Source organism: Palaemon carinicauda, chromosome 33, assembly GCF_036898095.1.
Source record: "Palaemon carinicauda isolate YSFRI2023 chromosome 33, ASM3689809v2, whole genome shotgun sequence".
Classification (NCBI taxonomy): Eukaryota; Metazoa; Arthropoda; class Malacostraca; order Decapoda; family Palaemonidae; genus Palaemon; species Palaemon carinicauda.
In genome coordinates, this window is record NC_090757.1 from 58,626,576 (window position 1) to 58,643,816 (window position 17,241).

Below are 17,241 nucleotides of genomic sequence, written 5' to 3' on the forward strand. Positions count from 1 at the left end.
CTGTAGTCATGTCACAGAGCTAAGATTTAAAGATTCACAGTTATATGCAATATGAATTTACATGTATTTATGAAATTTTATATTAGGATGAAAGTCATATATGTTAATAGAATTTAGGATTCCTACAGTCCAATTTTTTTTTGTATACAGTATACTTCATACATTTCAGATTGCATAATGTTACCAAAAAAAAAAAAGTATATAAATTTTCAAATATTCCTGTGTCAAAAGATTAGACAGATTCATACTACATGAACTTACTGTAGTTTATTTAAAAAAAATAAAAAATTCATCAATCTTATAGACTTCAATAGGAATGATGAATGATTCTTAACTGTAGTAACTAGGTTTATAAAGTTATTCATCTCATATTTTGAAAGCAATTTCTATAGATAAATTTTATTTAAATTTCAAGGGGTTTTACAATCTTAATGAGATTTATTTAATGAAGTCCACAAACTCAAAGTAAAAAATTAACTTCTGAAAAATTTTAAACAGATTAGAGCACTACATTTGATTCTTTTTTTTATTTCTTAGTTTCGAATACCACTTTGCTGATGCTAAGGTGTAATGAATTAAGACAGTTCATGAGAAGACAATTCTCAGTTTAAGCCAATTATACTTCATTTACAAATAGTAACCTATTTTCTCAGCAATTTTCCTTTTGGGTAGACAAAACTGCACCAAGGAGCATCAATACTGAAAGTTTAAAGAAGTAAAAAATTTTTGATGATTTTATCTCAAATCTCAAATTAGGAAAATGAGTAGGGGGGAATTATAGTCTATGTTCAAGAAAATAAAGCAATATTTCTCTAAAACAGCAGCAAGAAATATTTATATTTCTTTCAGATAAGTTTCTGGTATGATCATCTGTACTGTATTTGTAAAGAGACGATTCAATTTTAAGTAAAAGTGAATAGCTCGATTTCTAATATTCATAAAAGCAAGATTTGAAGATCTCACAAGCTCTGATATCATACTGCTAGAAATAATGTGACAAGTTAAGGAAGCTGACGAGTGCAATTATAATTTTTACCTCCGGCAACATAGTTGGAAGGCGGTTATGTTTTTCCCCGTCTGTGTGTTAGTTTGTTTATGAACAGCTTCCTGGCCACACTAAATTGAAGAGTAGTAAAACTTGCAAGGATTAACCGTTATGTAAAAAGCTTGAAATTATTAAAATTTTGGAAGATCAAGGTGATACAAAATGTCCAATTCACGTAATCAGTCATAAATTTAGACATCGTTGTCACAGAGACTTCAAACTTGGTTCAAATTTGAGTGTATGAAATTTCATAACAATTAATACATGTTAAGGTCGAAGGTCGAGTCCAAGGGAAGGACAAGCAAAAGGTCAAAGTCTGGTCATGAACAATACGGCCACAATTTTAATTGTAAAGTAATGAAATGCAGGGTTTTTTAATTCTACGTAAAGAGCCGGAAATGATTATATTTTGGGAGGTCAAAGGTTTAGGTCACGGACAAGCAAAATGTCCATATCGTGTAATCACCCATACGTTTGGACATCCTTGTCACAGAGACTTCAAACTTGGTTCATATTTGAGTGTATGAAAATAAACGCCAACGAGAAATAAGCTGCCATGTGCTGTGGCAGAGGTCTGCACTCTACTGTGTGCCCTTCTAGTTACTAACTTTGTTGTGATGTCAGTAGTCTTTAAAAAAAAATAAATCACTGTCATAATCTCCACCGAAGCTCATCTTAATATTTTCAATGTGTATTAAACAGTTGAACTTATGCAAAGGTTATGAAGCCTATACGAACATTTTTTTTTTTTAATAAATAGTCAGTTCAATATATTTTAAAGGTATTTTTAATCATTGTAGATACAGTAATTGAAATTTTCTCATTTATTCAATTTATGAATGCTGTGCTCTTCTCTAGTCTCTGTGATATCTGTTATATCAGTCCCCCTGACATTCTTTTCCCTTGCCAAATCATGTACTGTACCTGGGCCTCTCCTTATGTTCTGTATTTTTTTTTCTTGAAGATTGTTGTGGTAATTAAGTAAAATATCCAGATATTTAATCCTTTCTTGTATTTTAGGATACCTTTGAACATGTCTATTTCAATCCCTAATTGGAATATTGGAATTTTGCCATTAGTGACCACTGTGTAAATATCATCCAAAGATTCCTAGATAATTTTCCTTCTATTTCTGAATTTTGATTTTATCAAACTCTTTGTTAGATCGTCCCTTTAATAGGATAGATGAGAAATTTTAAATGGATAGATAATTTCATGGTTACTTAATTTTCTACTTTACAAATTAATTGCCCTGAACTGGAATTTCTGGTTCATAATGCCTGTTATTGCATAGGCATACATGTACATATTTTGACCAAAAGTATAGGGCTAAACTAGAATGTTTATTTTAGTTATGTTAATAATTATGAGTTTATAAAATAAACAGAATAATACATTTATTCAAGTAGTATGTTGCTGCAGTATCATTACAGCACCAAGAAGTTAGTTTACAATTCTATAATCTGAGATCATGACTAAAGTACTGCAACTTCTAATGGTGGGTAGGCAATTATCCTTTTCAAAAAATCAACATCAAACTTTGAAAAGTTCATACTGCATGCTACTGTTTAAGCTATGAGCACATTCATACATTTATTCTCTATGTTACTGCTCTAAATTTGTACAGCCATACCTCAATTTAAAGATCATGATTAAGCGTGAACCTTTAAGGTATAATTTAAAGTATATAGCATTCTGTTCATCACAATTTTAGTAAGCACAAGGCTATTGTCTTAGAAAAGTACACCTTTTGTAGAGTAGTACTGTACATATATACCAATGGTTATTTGGTAGATGCTATTTTAGTGTGTCACTCATACACAGAAATAACAAATGGTGATTGAAGAATATACATTCCAAATTACTGTGTAGCTTTTAAAAAATTTATGTATTACATAAATACAATTATATCTCATTATAGTCAACAATACCTAGTGGCAAAGTACAAGCATCGCATTCCACCGTAGCTTAGGAAATGTGAATAATTGAACAAGATATTAGGCAGCTTGGTACAACCACTGACATAGACACTTTAAAATGTATCATTTCATCCCTAAATGTACCATAACAAACCTCTGTCTTGGCAATTCATTTCACTCGCATCATTTAAAAGTTATTTTCTATTTTTTTAACTAGATTATTATTCACAGGCTAGTTTGGAATCGAATGAAGAGAGTGCAATACCAAAGGCTTGAAGTGCACACATAGGATATCGGTAGTCCATTGTAAACACGTCTTCTGCCACTCTCCCAAACTGCATGATGATGTAATCAACTGGAAAGCAGGCAGGAAAATTTTCATCATATACTGTAGGCGTTTATATTAAGGTACGTACAAGTACTTAAAAAAAAAAAATTAATAAAGTTTTAGGATAGTTTTTAAATATCTTTATAATCTGTGTACTTGTTAGTACTTTAAATTTTGAAAATAAAGAAAAATGTTTCATGGATATTATAGTATGAAAAACAGTTATTTTTTCCTACACAAATACAAACCATCGTCCTTTACCATAGGAGACTAGAAAACAGCGAAGCTGGTGCATGGCCGATAAAATTATAACTAGGTAGCCAAGAGGTGACTGGTTTAGAAGGCTTGAAGACAATTCACTTAGAACTCTAGTAGTCAGTGAGAGCACAGCTCTCTGGCTAAAGCTCTTTATTGGCAGAATTTCACAACTTACTTTTTCTATGTTACTGTGGGTTTGCTTGTGCGATAGTTTTCTTCAAGGATGCCTCCTGTTATGTGAAAATGTCTGGGAGTACAGTTGAAGACCTGCAGTAAATTCATGTGTATAGCTGAAGACCTGTGAGTGCCCCTGAGGTTGATCCTCATATGTCGTGTCCGCAGTGCTGAGGGCATGCTTGTTCCCACGTTTCCCCTTGTGAGTGGCCCAAGAGGAATTCTTCACCTTCGAGGTCATTCATAGAAGGACTGGGCAGCTTCTTTCACCCCCGGGACTCTTCTTCTTTGGTTAAGATGGTGGTCCTTTAACCTTGGGGCAAGTTCTTGGGCAGGGAGATCCATCTGTTTCCCATAGCAATATAACAGGATTAGGGAGAGCCCACATCTTTTCCGAGGTCGGCGTTAAGCATATGCTGTGGCCCTCCTTGGGTAACCAAGGTTCCCCTTCAGAGGATGCGCTGCTGCAGTTTCTAGTTTCCAGACACCCATCAGAGGTCATCGCCCCACCAGCCCCCAAAAATTTGGTCATCATCCCATTGCGTGCAGAGCAATGTGCTTAATCCTGCCTCTCCAGCTCCATGACTATGCCTTTCTTTGGACCTTCATCGCTTCAGCGTGACGATTACTCTTGCCCCTCTAGGATCTTGCCTCCCGAGCATCGCCCTTAAGAGCATGCGCAAGCTCGGCGCGATCATTCCTCTCCAGAGGAGGGTCCTAGACCCTGCCCTCAAAGGAGGTCTCTCTTGTCATTCAAGGAGGACTCGCTATGAAGACTACCTTCTTCTAGGACTAACAGACCCTTGCACTCTCACAGAAGATGAGCATCCTCAGTGATCACTTTACTAGAGCCTGTCAACGAGCATGTCTCGTCGTTGGCTTTGTCACAGTTCCAGATGCTCTTTGCCTGCATCTTTGTTTGCAGTCCAGGTTCCTGCCTTACATGTTCTTTCCAGTCCCTCACCTGATCATGCCCCTTGCAGGCATAGATCATCATCACCTCACACTGCTAGACATTCCCCCAGGAAGCTCTGTTTCCTTTGCCAAGCTTGTCGTGAACAAGCCTTGCCTAGACGCGTTTGAGACTAGAGCCATTGCCTCCCCAGTGATCGTCAAAGTTTCTCTCTAGTTCCTGCCCTATCAGATGCGTTCCTTGAAGCTCTCTTCTGGATACTCACGCCACTTCCAAACACTTCTAGACATGCTCTTCTTTCAAGCTTTCCTTGTTAAGAGGATAACAATAGGTTGCACCTTTCCAGCTCAAAGGATTCTATGATCTTTCCTTGAGAGGACAATGGTCACTCACCCCAATTGTGCAAGCGATCCTTGACCTTTGTTCATTAGAGGATGCTTTCTCCTCAGATACCCCTAGCAAGTTTGAGGACTCCAAGGAGGGCGAATTCCGTTCACCCAACTCTTAGCCCAGCATCATGCTCATCAAAGATAAAGGACACTAGGAGACACTAGGGAGAGAACCCATTCCTAGAGAGATTTCTCTATTAGAGAACTATTGGCATTGAACTTCGATCCTTTACCTACAAACCACCCTCTAGACAACAGGACACAGACCTAAGTGTATCGGCTAGCAACCTCTTCTCGGCATGCTTCCATTGGAAATAGAGTAGAAACAACAAGACCAAGACTGCTTGCCCTCAGGATTTGAGACTTTCCCACTTTCAACTAGCAAGGATTCCACAGCAAGAGGCTCCTTCGGCCAAGAGACAATGTTCCTGTAGAGGAAGACTTACAGAGGGTGAGTTGGAAGGTTCTGAAGACCTTCCTCAGGTAAGTCCCTGGTCTTTAGGAGGCTGAAGAGGGGGATACACATTCCACTTTCTTCAAGTTGCTTTGCGGCACTCGGAAAGTAAACTGCCCCGGAAAAGCAATAACACCTTTAAAAGACAAAACGGCGGGGATTGAACTTCTGTGCCCCACTGCCAGACCTTAACCAAGGTAGGGACACTGGTCTCTGGGTCCAAGGAGTCGCTTAGAGCCGGGAGATTCTCCCGCTTGATCCTATTGGCTTTCACTTGACAGCGTAAGCACAATACTATTATACTAACAGGTCCTCCTTTCCATCTTCTCTTTCTCTTGATTCAGCAATTGCATTGCTGATTCTAGACTTTGGAATGATTAGTAACAGTTCCGTTCCTTTTCGGACGAAGGTATCAAGCATAGAGGTCAGGGCCATGGCAACGATGCAGGTGTCATTCTGGATTGACCACTGATCTGGTAATGTAGTTTCTTAGCAGACACTGAGGATCATACTGACCCAAACAGGACGCAAGCTCTAAGGACATTGTCCTCACATGGCTCAGGGCAGAGTCTCTAATGAACCAAGCAGTGACCTCTACGTTTCACAAGTGCATCAGTTTTTGGGAGGGTCTAACTTCCGCAACTTGTCCTTTAAAATGCCTTGCTTTTCAAAACACTCCTTTAGGGCATCTTGGCTTTTACCATCAGCAGAATTAAATATGGCAATTGAGAAGTGATGAAAACAACTCAGGACTCCATTTTTCAGTGGGCAGTGTATTTTTGCTAGGCCCAACTTTTGACGTCATTCAAAGGAGACCTGCTTCTCGATCAACCCAAAGACTGGTACAGAGGAGAAGGAGCTCACCCTCACTCCATCCTCATTGACCCCTCTGTGTAGTCTTTTCCTTCTCAAGGTTGAGGTAGAAGAAAATACCTTTGCAATGGAGGGCATTGCCCCTACTTAACCACCAGTGGTGGGATACCTGCAGCCCATTTGGTGGAGGTGGTGGGTGTTTCCACGGAGCAAAGATGAACAGTGAAGATCCTCCGGTCCTGATACCTCCTCCCGTTCATCAACTCTCCCTCTCCTCTAATTCATTCTATGGCAATGACATCATCATATCATCAGGGATTGACAGAAGTTGCCCTGCAAAAGAAGTGCAAAGCATGCTGCTGAAGGGTGCATTTCAAGGGGTTTACAACTGCTCTCCAGGCTTCTTCAGTCAACTTTCTTGTAAGGAAGGTGTTTGTTTGAGACCAGTCATCGATTTCTCAGCAACTTCATTTTCTAAATGCCCTTCATGATGGAGATGGGCCACAGTCAGATGACCTGGGTTCTGCAAGATACTTACTTTCAGATCCATCCTCCAGGAAGTACATCTGGGTAGTGGTAGCTTTGGGCTGTTGATGGCGCCCAGGTTCTTAACGAGTCTTTGCTAACCTCGCTGTCGGCTCACAGGTCAGTCAACTTTCCTATAAGGAAGGCGTTTGTTTGCAGGCTGGTAATCGACATCTCGGCAACTTCATCTTCCAGACACCCATCACGATAGAGATGGACCTAAGTCAGGCAAGTGATAAGGCTGCACAACTTCATGGGGACTGGCTTTCTGAAAGATGCTTACTTTCAAATCCATCCTCCCGGAAGTACGTCCGGGTAGTGGTAACTTCGGCCTGTTGATGGCGCCCAGGTCCTTAATGAGTCTTCGTTAACTTCATTGTGGGCTCACAGGTGGGATCCGCTTTTTCTGCTTCCTGGATGATTGGTTGATTCTGGCTGAATCAGAAGAGGAATTTCTCCACTTTCAAAACAGGAGAACTCTTTGAGTGGGCAGAGAACAATGCGATTACCTTTTGAACTTACTTTATCCTATGGATAAGGAAGAAATGTCATAGACAAGTTGAGCAGAAAGATCAAAGTAGTTTGGGTTGGAGTGGTCTTTATGTCATCCAGTAGCAATGGAGATCCTGACTTTGGGGGGGGGGGGGGGTTTTCTCTGACGATAGATTTCTCACAGATTTACAGATCCCAAAGCAGCATTTGAGAATGTGATTTAACACCCATGGGATGGTCTCGACGCCTATGCTTTTCCACTACTATCTACCTCAAAGAATCCTCAGTCGGGTAAGCAAAATAGCTGTTGTTATGAGAGTTGGTTGTTCATAACTAAACAGCTTTCTGCAAATTATGTCAGGGCACCTGATCACTGGTAATTTTACGAGACTGCTTGGAGGGTAGTCACGGGTAGCCATAGCTGCCAACTCAAAGAGGCCAAGAAGACTTCCAAACAGGTCAGACTAATGCGTCAACTGGTAGAGGTGACGGAGAAGACAACTCTGGCACATAGAACCTCTAGTGCCTCCCAAGTGCTGTGAGCATGATCTTGCTGGATCTACTGGACACGAGATATCTCAGATGTGATGGTTCACGCAGTCCAGAGGTACACTAGCAAGGTCTGACCACGGAAGCGCTAGAGAAAATCTCAAACCTTGAGGGGCATAATAATGACCAGGACCTCACCTGTCTGGTATCAGGGGTGCCACACCCAGTTTTTTGCTCTCCCGAATGAGAGCAAGACCCTCCACAATGGAAGACTCCTACTGTGTTCTCCAACTATTAATTTTTTCTTTATTAACAAAACTTTATGTACAGTACATTGTTGGACTTTTGTCAGTGCATATGGGGCAGGCTGTGAGAAAAGTGAAGAGCGGAATGAGTTCTGGAATGAATTAACTAGGTGTGTAGAAGGACTGGGTAGAAGGAATTATGTAGTTGTCATGGGTGACTTGAATGCTAGAGTGGGCACAGGAGAGGTAGGTGGTGTCATTGGGAAGTATGGCATACCAGGTGAAAATGAGTGTGGTGAGAGACTGGTAGATATGTGTGTTGAGCAAGAGATGGCGATAAGTTCTAGCTTTTTCAAAAAGAAAGATAAAAATATGTATACATGGGTAAGAGTGGTAGAAAGTGCATTAATGGATTATGTGTTGATAACTAAAAGAATGTTTGGAAGATTGAAGGACGTGCACGTGTTTAGGGGTATGGCTATCGGTATGTCTGATCATTTTTTGGTGGAAGGCAAATTAGTTGTAGCAAAAGAGTGGGGGAATAGAGTAGGTGGATGTAAAAGGGAGCTAGTGAAGGTTGAAGAGCTAATGAAACCAGGGGTAAAAAGTAAATATCAAGAAAGGTTGAAAGTGGCATATGATGAAGTGAAAGTAAGAGTAACTGGTAATTTAGAGGAGGAGTGGAAGTTAGTAAAGAAAATTTTGTTGGGATTGCAAGTGATGTGTGTGGCAAGAAGTTCGTTGGAGGCAGCATGAGGAAGGGCAGTGAATGGTGGAATGAAGGAGTGAAGGTAAAAGTGGAAGAGAAAAAGAGGTCTTTTGAAGAATGGCTGCAGAATAATAGTGTAGAAAAGTATGAAAAATATAGAGAGAAAAATGTGGAAGTAAAGCACAAGGTAAGGGAGGCAAAGAGGGCAGCTGACTGGAGGTGGGGTCAAAGATTGGGGTCATTCATATGAAAATTAGTAGTAGTTTTGGAAAGAAGTGAAGAGAGTAAGGAAGGCTGATTCATGAATTGAAGACAGTGAAAGATGGAAGTGGAAAGTTGTTAAAAGGAGAGGAGGCAAGGAAAAGGTGGGTGGAATATTTTGAAAGTTTACTGAATGTTGAGGATAAATAGGGAGGCAGATATAATTGCTGTTGCAAGTGTTGAGGTGCTGGTGATGGGAGATGAGAAAAAGAGAGATTACAAGAGAGGAAGTGAGGAGAGCACTAGATGAAACGAGAGTAGGAAAAGCATCTGGTATGGATGGTGTGAGAGCTGAGATGTTGAAGGAAGGGGGTGTGACTGTACTTGAATGGTTGGTGAGATTGTTTAATATGTGTTTTGTGATGTCAATGGTACCATTAGATTGGGTTTGTGCGTGTATTGTATCACAATATAAGGGTAAGGGAGATGTGCATGAGTGTTGCAATTCAAGGGGTATTAGTTTGTTGAGTGTAGTTGGAAAAGTGTATGGTAGAGTACTGATTAATAGGATTAAGGATAAAACAGAATGCAATCTTAGAAGTAGGGTGGTTTTAGAAGAGGTAGGGGTTGTATGAATCAGATTTTTACAGTTAGGCAGGTATACAAGAAATATTTAGCAAAATGTAAGGAGGTGTATGTTGCGTTTATGGATCTGGAGAAAGCGTATGATAGAGTTGATAGGGAAGCAATGTGGAATGTGGTGAGATTATATAGAGTTGGTGGAAGGTTGTTGCAAGCAGTGAAAAGTTTCTACAAAGGTAGTAAAGCATGTGTTAGGATAGGAAATGAAGTGAGCGATTGGTTTCTGGTGAGAATGGGGGCTGAGACAGGGATGCGTGATGTCGCTGTGGTTGTTCAACTTGTATGTTGATGGAGTGGTGAATACTCAAGTGCTTGGACGAGGATTGAAACTGGTAGACGAGAATGACCATGAATGGGAGGTAAATCAGTTGTTGTTTGCGGATGATACTGTACTGGTTGCAGACATGGAGGAGAAGCTTGGCCGATTAGTGACAGAATTTGGAAGGGTGTATGAGAGAATGAAGTTGAGAGTTAATGTGGGTAAGAGTAAGGTTATGAGATGTACGAGAAAGGAAGGTGGTGCGAGGTAGAATGTCATGTTGAATGTTTAAGTACTTGGGGTCTTTAGTTGCAGCAAATGGTGGAGTGGAAGCCGATGTACGTCAGAGAGTGATTGAAGGATGCAAAGTGTTGGGGGCAGTTAAGGGAGTAGTAAAAAATAGAGGGTTGGGCATGAATGTAAAGAGAGTTCTGTACGAGAAAGTGATTGTACCAACTGCGATGTATGGATCGGAGTTGTGGGGAATGAAAGTGAAGGAGCGACTGAAATTGAATGTGTTTGAGATGAAGTGTCTAAGGAGTATGGCTGGTGTATCTCGAGTAGATAGGGTTAGGAACGAAGTAGTGAGGGTGAGAATGGGTGTAAGAAATGAGTTAGCAGCTAGAGTGGATATGAATGTGTTGAGGTGGTTTGGCCATGTTGAGAGAATGGAAAATGTCTGTCTGCTAAAGAAGGTGATGAATGCAAGGGATGATGGGAGAAGTTCAAGAGAAAGGCCAAGGTTTGGATGGATGGGTGGAGTGAAGAAAGCTCTGGGTGATAGGAGGATAGATGCGAGACTGGCAAGAGAGCGTGCTAGAAATCGGAATGGATGGCGAGCGATTGTGACGCCGTTACAGTAGGCCCTGCTGCTACCTCAGGTGCCATGGATGACCGCGGAGGTAGCAGCAGTAGGGGATTCAGCGTTATGAAGCTTCATCTGTGGTGGATAACGGGGGTGGGTGTGCTGTGGCACCCTAGCATTACCAGCTGAACTCGGTTGAGTCCCTTGTCAGGGTGGGAGGAATGTAGAGAGCAGAGGTCCCCTTTTTTTGTTTCATTTGTTTGATGTCGGGTACCCCCCAAAAATGGGGGAAGTGCCTGGGTACACGTTTGTATGTAGTACAATATTTATATTTGGTTTAAAAAACAGTGCGTTTTATTCTGTAACAATAACACATCTTCCCCTGTACATTATAAAATATTTTGTCCTGGAAAATGAAAATATTTTCTTCCATAAAGAAATATAAGGCTATTCATCAACCATCACAACAAACCCCTCATACATCAACACCCCTCCCCCAAAAAAAATTCAATTATAAATCTTTAATACTTCAAATATATACTGGCATAGGTCAATTACGTGATTTTCTTCTCCAAACAGTGTGTCTGTTCGTATAATTACATACATATACCAAGGCACTTCCCCCAATTTTGAGGGGTAGCCGCCATCAAACAAATGAAATATAAAAGGGGACCTCTCCTCTACGTTCCTCCCAGCATGACAAGGGACTCAACCAAGTTCGGCTGGTACTGCTAGGGTGCCACAGCCCACTCTTCCCGTTATCCACCACAGATGAAGCTCCATTACGCTGAATCCCCAACTGCTGCTACCTCCGTGATCATCAAAGGCACCGGAGGAAGCAGCAGTGCCTACCGGAACTGCGTCACAATCGCTCGTCATTCATTCCTATTTCTATCACGCTCTCTTGCCCCTCTCACATCTATCCTCCTATCACCCAGAGCTTTCTTCACTCCATCCATCCATCCAAACCTTGGCCTTCCTCTTGTACTTCTCCCATCATCTCTTGCATTCATCACCTTCTTTAGCAGACAGCCATTTTCCATTCTCTCAACATGGCCAAACCACCTCCTCCCATCATCTCTTGCATTCATCACCTTCTTTAGCAGACAGCTATTTTCCATTCTCTCAACATGACCAAACCACCTCAACACATTCATATCCACTCTAGCTGCTAATTCATTTCTTACACCCGTTCTCACCCTCACTACTTCGTTCCTAACCCTATCTACTCGAGATACACCAGCCATACTCCTTAGACACTTCATCTCAAACACATTCAATTTCTGTCACTCCATCACTTTCATTCCCCATAACTCCGATCCATACATCACAGTTGGTACAATCACTTTCTCATACAGAACTCTCTTTACATTCATGCAAAACCCTCTATTTTTTACTACTCCCTTTCCTGCCCCCAACACTTTGCATCCTTCACTCACACTCTGACATACATCTGCTTCCACTCCACCATTTTCTGCAACAACAGACCCCAAGTACTTAAACTGATCCACCTCCTCAAGATTTTCAAGATTGGGATCAGGATTAAAGAGCCTTTCGTTGAAATGAACATCATCCGGCTGAGTACTGTCATCATTATTCATTACATTCCCTTTCCAGTTAATTGACTTCTAAATAATTTTTGGATCATCCCTTTCAAATATCCTTTTCCACCTTGGGTGATTCTGATCCCAGTTATTTTGATCGTGCTACATTGTTTCTAACCGAAGGCTAGTGCCTTGGGGTCTGGAAAATCCCAAGTTCCTTCAACCCTCACAAGAGCTGGGAACTTGGCAGGTTCTCAGGAGATCTATTCCTCTCCAACCAATATGAGAAGTTGGGTCCAAGGATGATAACCGGCAACATAGTTGGGGACAGATGACGGATCTGGTTGTTCGACAGAAAAGGTATCCTATACCCAAGAAATCTATAGATTGTGGTTGAGAACAATAAGCATGTACTATGGCTAGTCCCCCAACAACCCTGGCTGTTAAACAATGCCCTTGAAAGGTGCCATTTTTGCAATTTAAAGTACAAAAGTAGTCCTAGAAGAGAAGGGAGCTGTGCTCCATCATCCATGTAAGAAAGGCTAAAGTGGGTGATCAAGCTTTTCCAACAAATAGTCGATGGAAAGCATGCTCGGGGCAGTGTATCTCCAGTTGGTCTGGCTATCAGGTAACCATGCTGATCATCCAGCTTGTGGAAATATGGGTTTTGGGCTAGGGGTCACAGGGACTGGTGAGATATTCTTGAGTCTTACAGAATTGTCTCACTGGCACTGGAGTCAAGTGGCACAAGTGCGGGTACTGGAAGCACCTACTTTCTAGATCTCACAAATACAGTACTTGCTTCACTGGCACTGCCAACACCCTCTACGGCCTCATTGGTACCGGGAACACGGGTGACAGAGTAGTCTTAGCTGCCAGCTCTTTCAGAAAAGCTATAAAGGGACTACTTGACTGACTTGCAAAACCTCTCTAGGTCAAACTCATTGCTGGCATCACAAGAGCTGTCAAACTTGATGTAGTACGATTTTCTCTGGGAGAACTCGACCCCAAAAAATAAAAAAATGTTGACGTAGATCCAATTTCTATTGGGTGCTGACATACTCTCCAGGGACTGATTCACGTGGGGATAATTGTAAATAATCATGTCCCCTATAAATGACAAAGATTGGAACTACCTTCAATTTAGGCATAAAACCGGTTTCATCGCCCACCTTTAGCCTCATATTGACGTACTTTGTTTCAATATTGATAGACAAACCGAACATACAAACATTCAAAACTGTACATAAAAGCAAAATAATCAATAGCCTTGCTATGAGACTGCAACATTACATCTTCACTGCTCTTGCTTGCCACATGTCATAATCTACCTCATTAACAAATGTAACAGCTAATCACCCTATTTTACTGAATAATAGGTTTGTATATGCCAAAGATTAAACAAGAATTTTTAATGTTTAGATTTCTTTTAAATTCAATACTTTACAGTTTTAGCATTTGTAAAATTATTTACTAGTTAGAGAAGCAATCCTCACTTGAAATGCATTAACCCTTTTACCCCCAAAGGACGTACTGGTAAGTTTCACAAAAGCCATCCCTTTGCAAAAAAATCTTATAAATTTTTTTTTTTTCATATTTTTATATTTTTTTGAAAAAATTCAGGCAATTTCCAAGAGAATGAGACCAACCTGACCTCTCTATGACAAAAATTAAGGCTGTTAGAGCAATTTAAAAAAAAATATACTACAAAATGTGCTGGGAAAAAAATAACCCGCTGGGGGTTAAGGGTTGGAAATTTCCAAATAGCCTGGGGGTAAAAGGGTTAAACAATCCATAATTATTGTGAATTTTTTTCATTTAACAAGCATCACATAGGTCATAAAGAACAAAATCAGCAAACGTATAGCAAGGTACATACTATATACTCCTCTTGGTTGTTAGTGTAAAGAAAAAATAAAACTTCAAAAATAACAAATGCACAAGATTCAACTAAATATAATAAGACCTTTTCAAGTTTGTTGATGAATATTTGGGAAAGGAATCCCTATCTTATCTCACCTAAAGGGGCCCCAGCCAGAATGCCAATACAGTATATGGGGGTATAGGAAGAAAAACACAAAATCCTGAAAAAAATTCACCGAGCTTCGTATAGCAATGGAGAATGCATATACGAAATATTTAATCAAAATATCCCTTATTTTCATAGTTACAGGGTAATTAGTAAAAGTAACTCAATAAATCAAAAACATTGTTTCCTACAAGAAAATGCTGTTATTGTAAACTTTGATAATCGTTACATTTATATTAAAAAGAAATTGTGAACAATGGCATCTGTATAGCTTCCACTAGTCACAAAATGATATATCACACGGTGAATTACACCCTTCGCCCTTCAGTCCTACCACGAACCCCATAGAAGTTACATATTTGAGGTTGACCTCTTGACATTCACCATTTTTAAGTTTGTTTTTCTCGATTTTGGCAAGAATTTTATCATTTCAAAAAGGAAAAGACAATTTCAACATCTTTCTAACATAAGGAAAAAGACAATTCGCTCTATTAAGAGTTCAGAAGAGTAATGTCAATAGTGGAGAGAGTGGTGTGGATAAAGGAGCGGGCTCCTTGCCTGACAGGAGACAAAAGAAGTAAGATAGTGAGCAAAAGGATCTTCATTTATGACTAAATTGTGATAAATAATTTTTTTCGTTTATCAATACCCACGAAAGGAACATAAAATTCATAATAATCAGGATTTATTAATATTGTTTTTGTAAAAATGCAAAGAAAAACTTTGTACGCCTGTATCTCAAAACTATACTTATTGACCTTCAAATTCTATCTTCTTCCTTAGTTTTAAAGGTATAGCATTGAAATTTGGAATATAACTTATTTATTAAAAAACAAGAAAATTGAGCACTCTCCAATTTTTGTTTCATACTTTTTCTCTTAATTTTTTTTTTCCGGAATTTTAGGGTTTATTTCTTTACCATAATGAACAAATGAATTCAGAAAAAAAACTCATTTTATTGGAGTTCTACATCAGGTCTATATAGGGTAGTAATCCCAGGTCTTAATAATAATTATCAAGGGAGAAGATAGAATTTAAAAAAACGCTCATTTTCAGGATAATTCGCCCTAGTGTCGCAAAACCGAAGGTCAGGGGCAAAAATCCTATGCAGTTTGGAGATGTCTAAAGTCACCTTATTAAGTGGTATGAATGTCATAGTCCTGTCCTTAAAAAATGGCATTGGCTGGCCGTCAGGCCCCCTTAAGGTAATCCTGTTAAAAAATTAATGTCATTAACTACTAATTTTCTCATGCTGATCAGCTATTTTGTACACCAATTGACCACCATTAATTGAATTGTCGAGCATTAATAATGTTGAAAGCTTGTAATTTGTATGAACTGTTTAAAACGGTCACTGTTGATGGGGGTGAATTATTAACAGTACAGTACACCCAAATTTATACGATCCAATATGAGAGGTTTTACAGAGTTCCATGATAAACTACAGAACAAATATTGAACGTAATATATGATCAAAGCAGTTTACCCAAGAAATTCTGCAAATGAGCATACAGTACATTATAAATTAACTTACCATCACTTTCATGAACAATTTGAAAGTTTTTGACTGAAGCTTGAGTTACACGGCCGTGGAAGTTGAGGACATAGCTTTGAGTGTCATCATTCCAGACAGGTGTCTTATTCCCTAGCTCAATCAACTGGTCCATGTTCTTGTTCTTCCATCGATCTGTAAAAGATAAAGATATTAGTTAATGACCTTAATCACTTTAAAGCCTCTAAACCAGAACTCTAATAGTGGTTTTGATGAAGGGAAAAAACAATTTTTGGGGGATGGTGTGTGGCCTCCAAAGACTTTAATGTAAAAAGCTTGAACAGGGAGTCCAATATGCCAAATTATCATAAAAATATTGTCTTGTCCTGTTGTAGGGCCAGTGTTTTAATGAGCAAAGCACGTACTGTGTGTACAGTATAAGGGAGACTCCACGAGTTTAGGCATTACTGGCTCCAAGCCACCACCATTTATATTAAGTGAGAATCAAATGTCCACCTTCTCTGGATGAAGCTAGGCAAGACGAGTGCACACAGCAACTCAAAAAATTGGTTTTTCCTTTTATAAAAACCCTTTTTGGGGATAATGTGCTGTGTAGTCTCCACAGATTAATACCAGCACAATACAGTAATGCCTCTCTAGATAGGATGAAGCTAGGAAGGAGGAAGGGTCTTGGAGAGCACACAGCAACTCCAAAAAATATGTTCTTCCTTTTATCAGAAACCTTTTTTTGGGGTTAATGTTCTGTGTGGTCTCCACGGATTGATACCAGAGCAAAACAGTAATGCCTCTCTAGATACAAAATTAATTCATTCTGGAATGGCTTTTGTATTGTTATCTTTTCATACGAGTCATGTTTTACATGTAAATCGCGTGATTCATTCGAAGCCCTACAAAAACATTGCTTTAAATTTTATAATAAAGCCATTCTGTACTAACCACAATGAAATACAAACTATATGGATCAGTCCATACCTAACCTAACCATTAATACCTGTAAATGAAAGTAACATACAGTTATGCAATAATAAATGGAAAATAACGAAAATGTAGAACCTTGCCTTTTCGAGTTAGGCGATGTCCGAAAGTGAAAGTGGCAGCAGAGGAGGACAAACAGCATAAAACATCAACAAGTGGCAGAAAACATTAACACTACTTTACAAAACATTAACAAATGGCATCAAAAAAGTTAACATTTAACTTTACGAAACAAAAAAAAATCTTTATTTTTTTATTCTTATTTTTACATTTTGTACTTAATAAATTTCCTCAATATCTTCCTCACTTCCACTCTGTTTTTTCATATCACTTTGAGTTTTCTCTTTGCTTACTAATGGACTCTAAAAAATAACTATCCAAGAAAGTTTGTTTCTGCCTGCATCTTAAATGTTCCTGAAATGAGTCAGACAAAGGTAATTACACACCAAAACATGACCTGTGTAACCTTTTCAGGGCTTTCATTTTCTAGAAAATATGGCAGTGTATGAAAAGCAACTAG

General features: G+C 39.4%; 1 protein-coding gene across 1 annotated transcript in view; it reads right to left on the reverse strand.

Moving 5' to 3' along the window:
* Positions 1–1,567: 1,567 nt before the first annotated feature.
* Positions 1,568–17,241, reverse strand: part of ktub (Tub domain-containing protein ktub) — a 130,448-nt gene continuing 114,774 nt past the window's right edge. Inside the window, exons 6-7 of the mRNA XM_068357027.1 lie at positions 15,768–15,920; positions 1,568–3,319 (exon numbers count right to left, since the gene is read on the reverse strand). Coding sequence (XP_068213128.1) covers positions 3,186–3,319; positions 15,768–15,920 — 287 coding nt within the window. The 3' untranslated portion in view covers positions 1,568–3,185. The remainder of the gene's footprint in view (positions 3,320–15,767; positions 15,921–17,241) is intronic.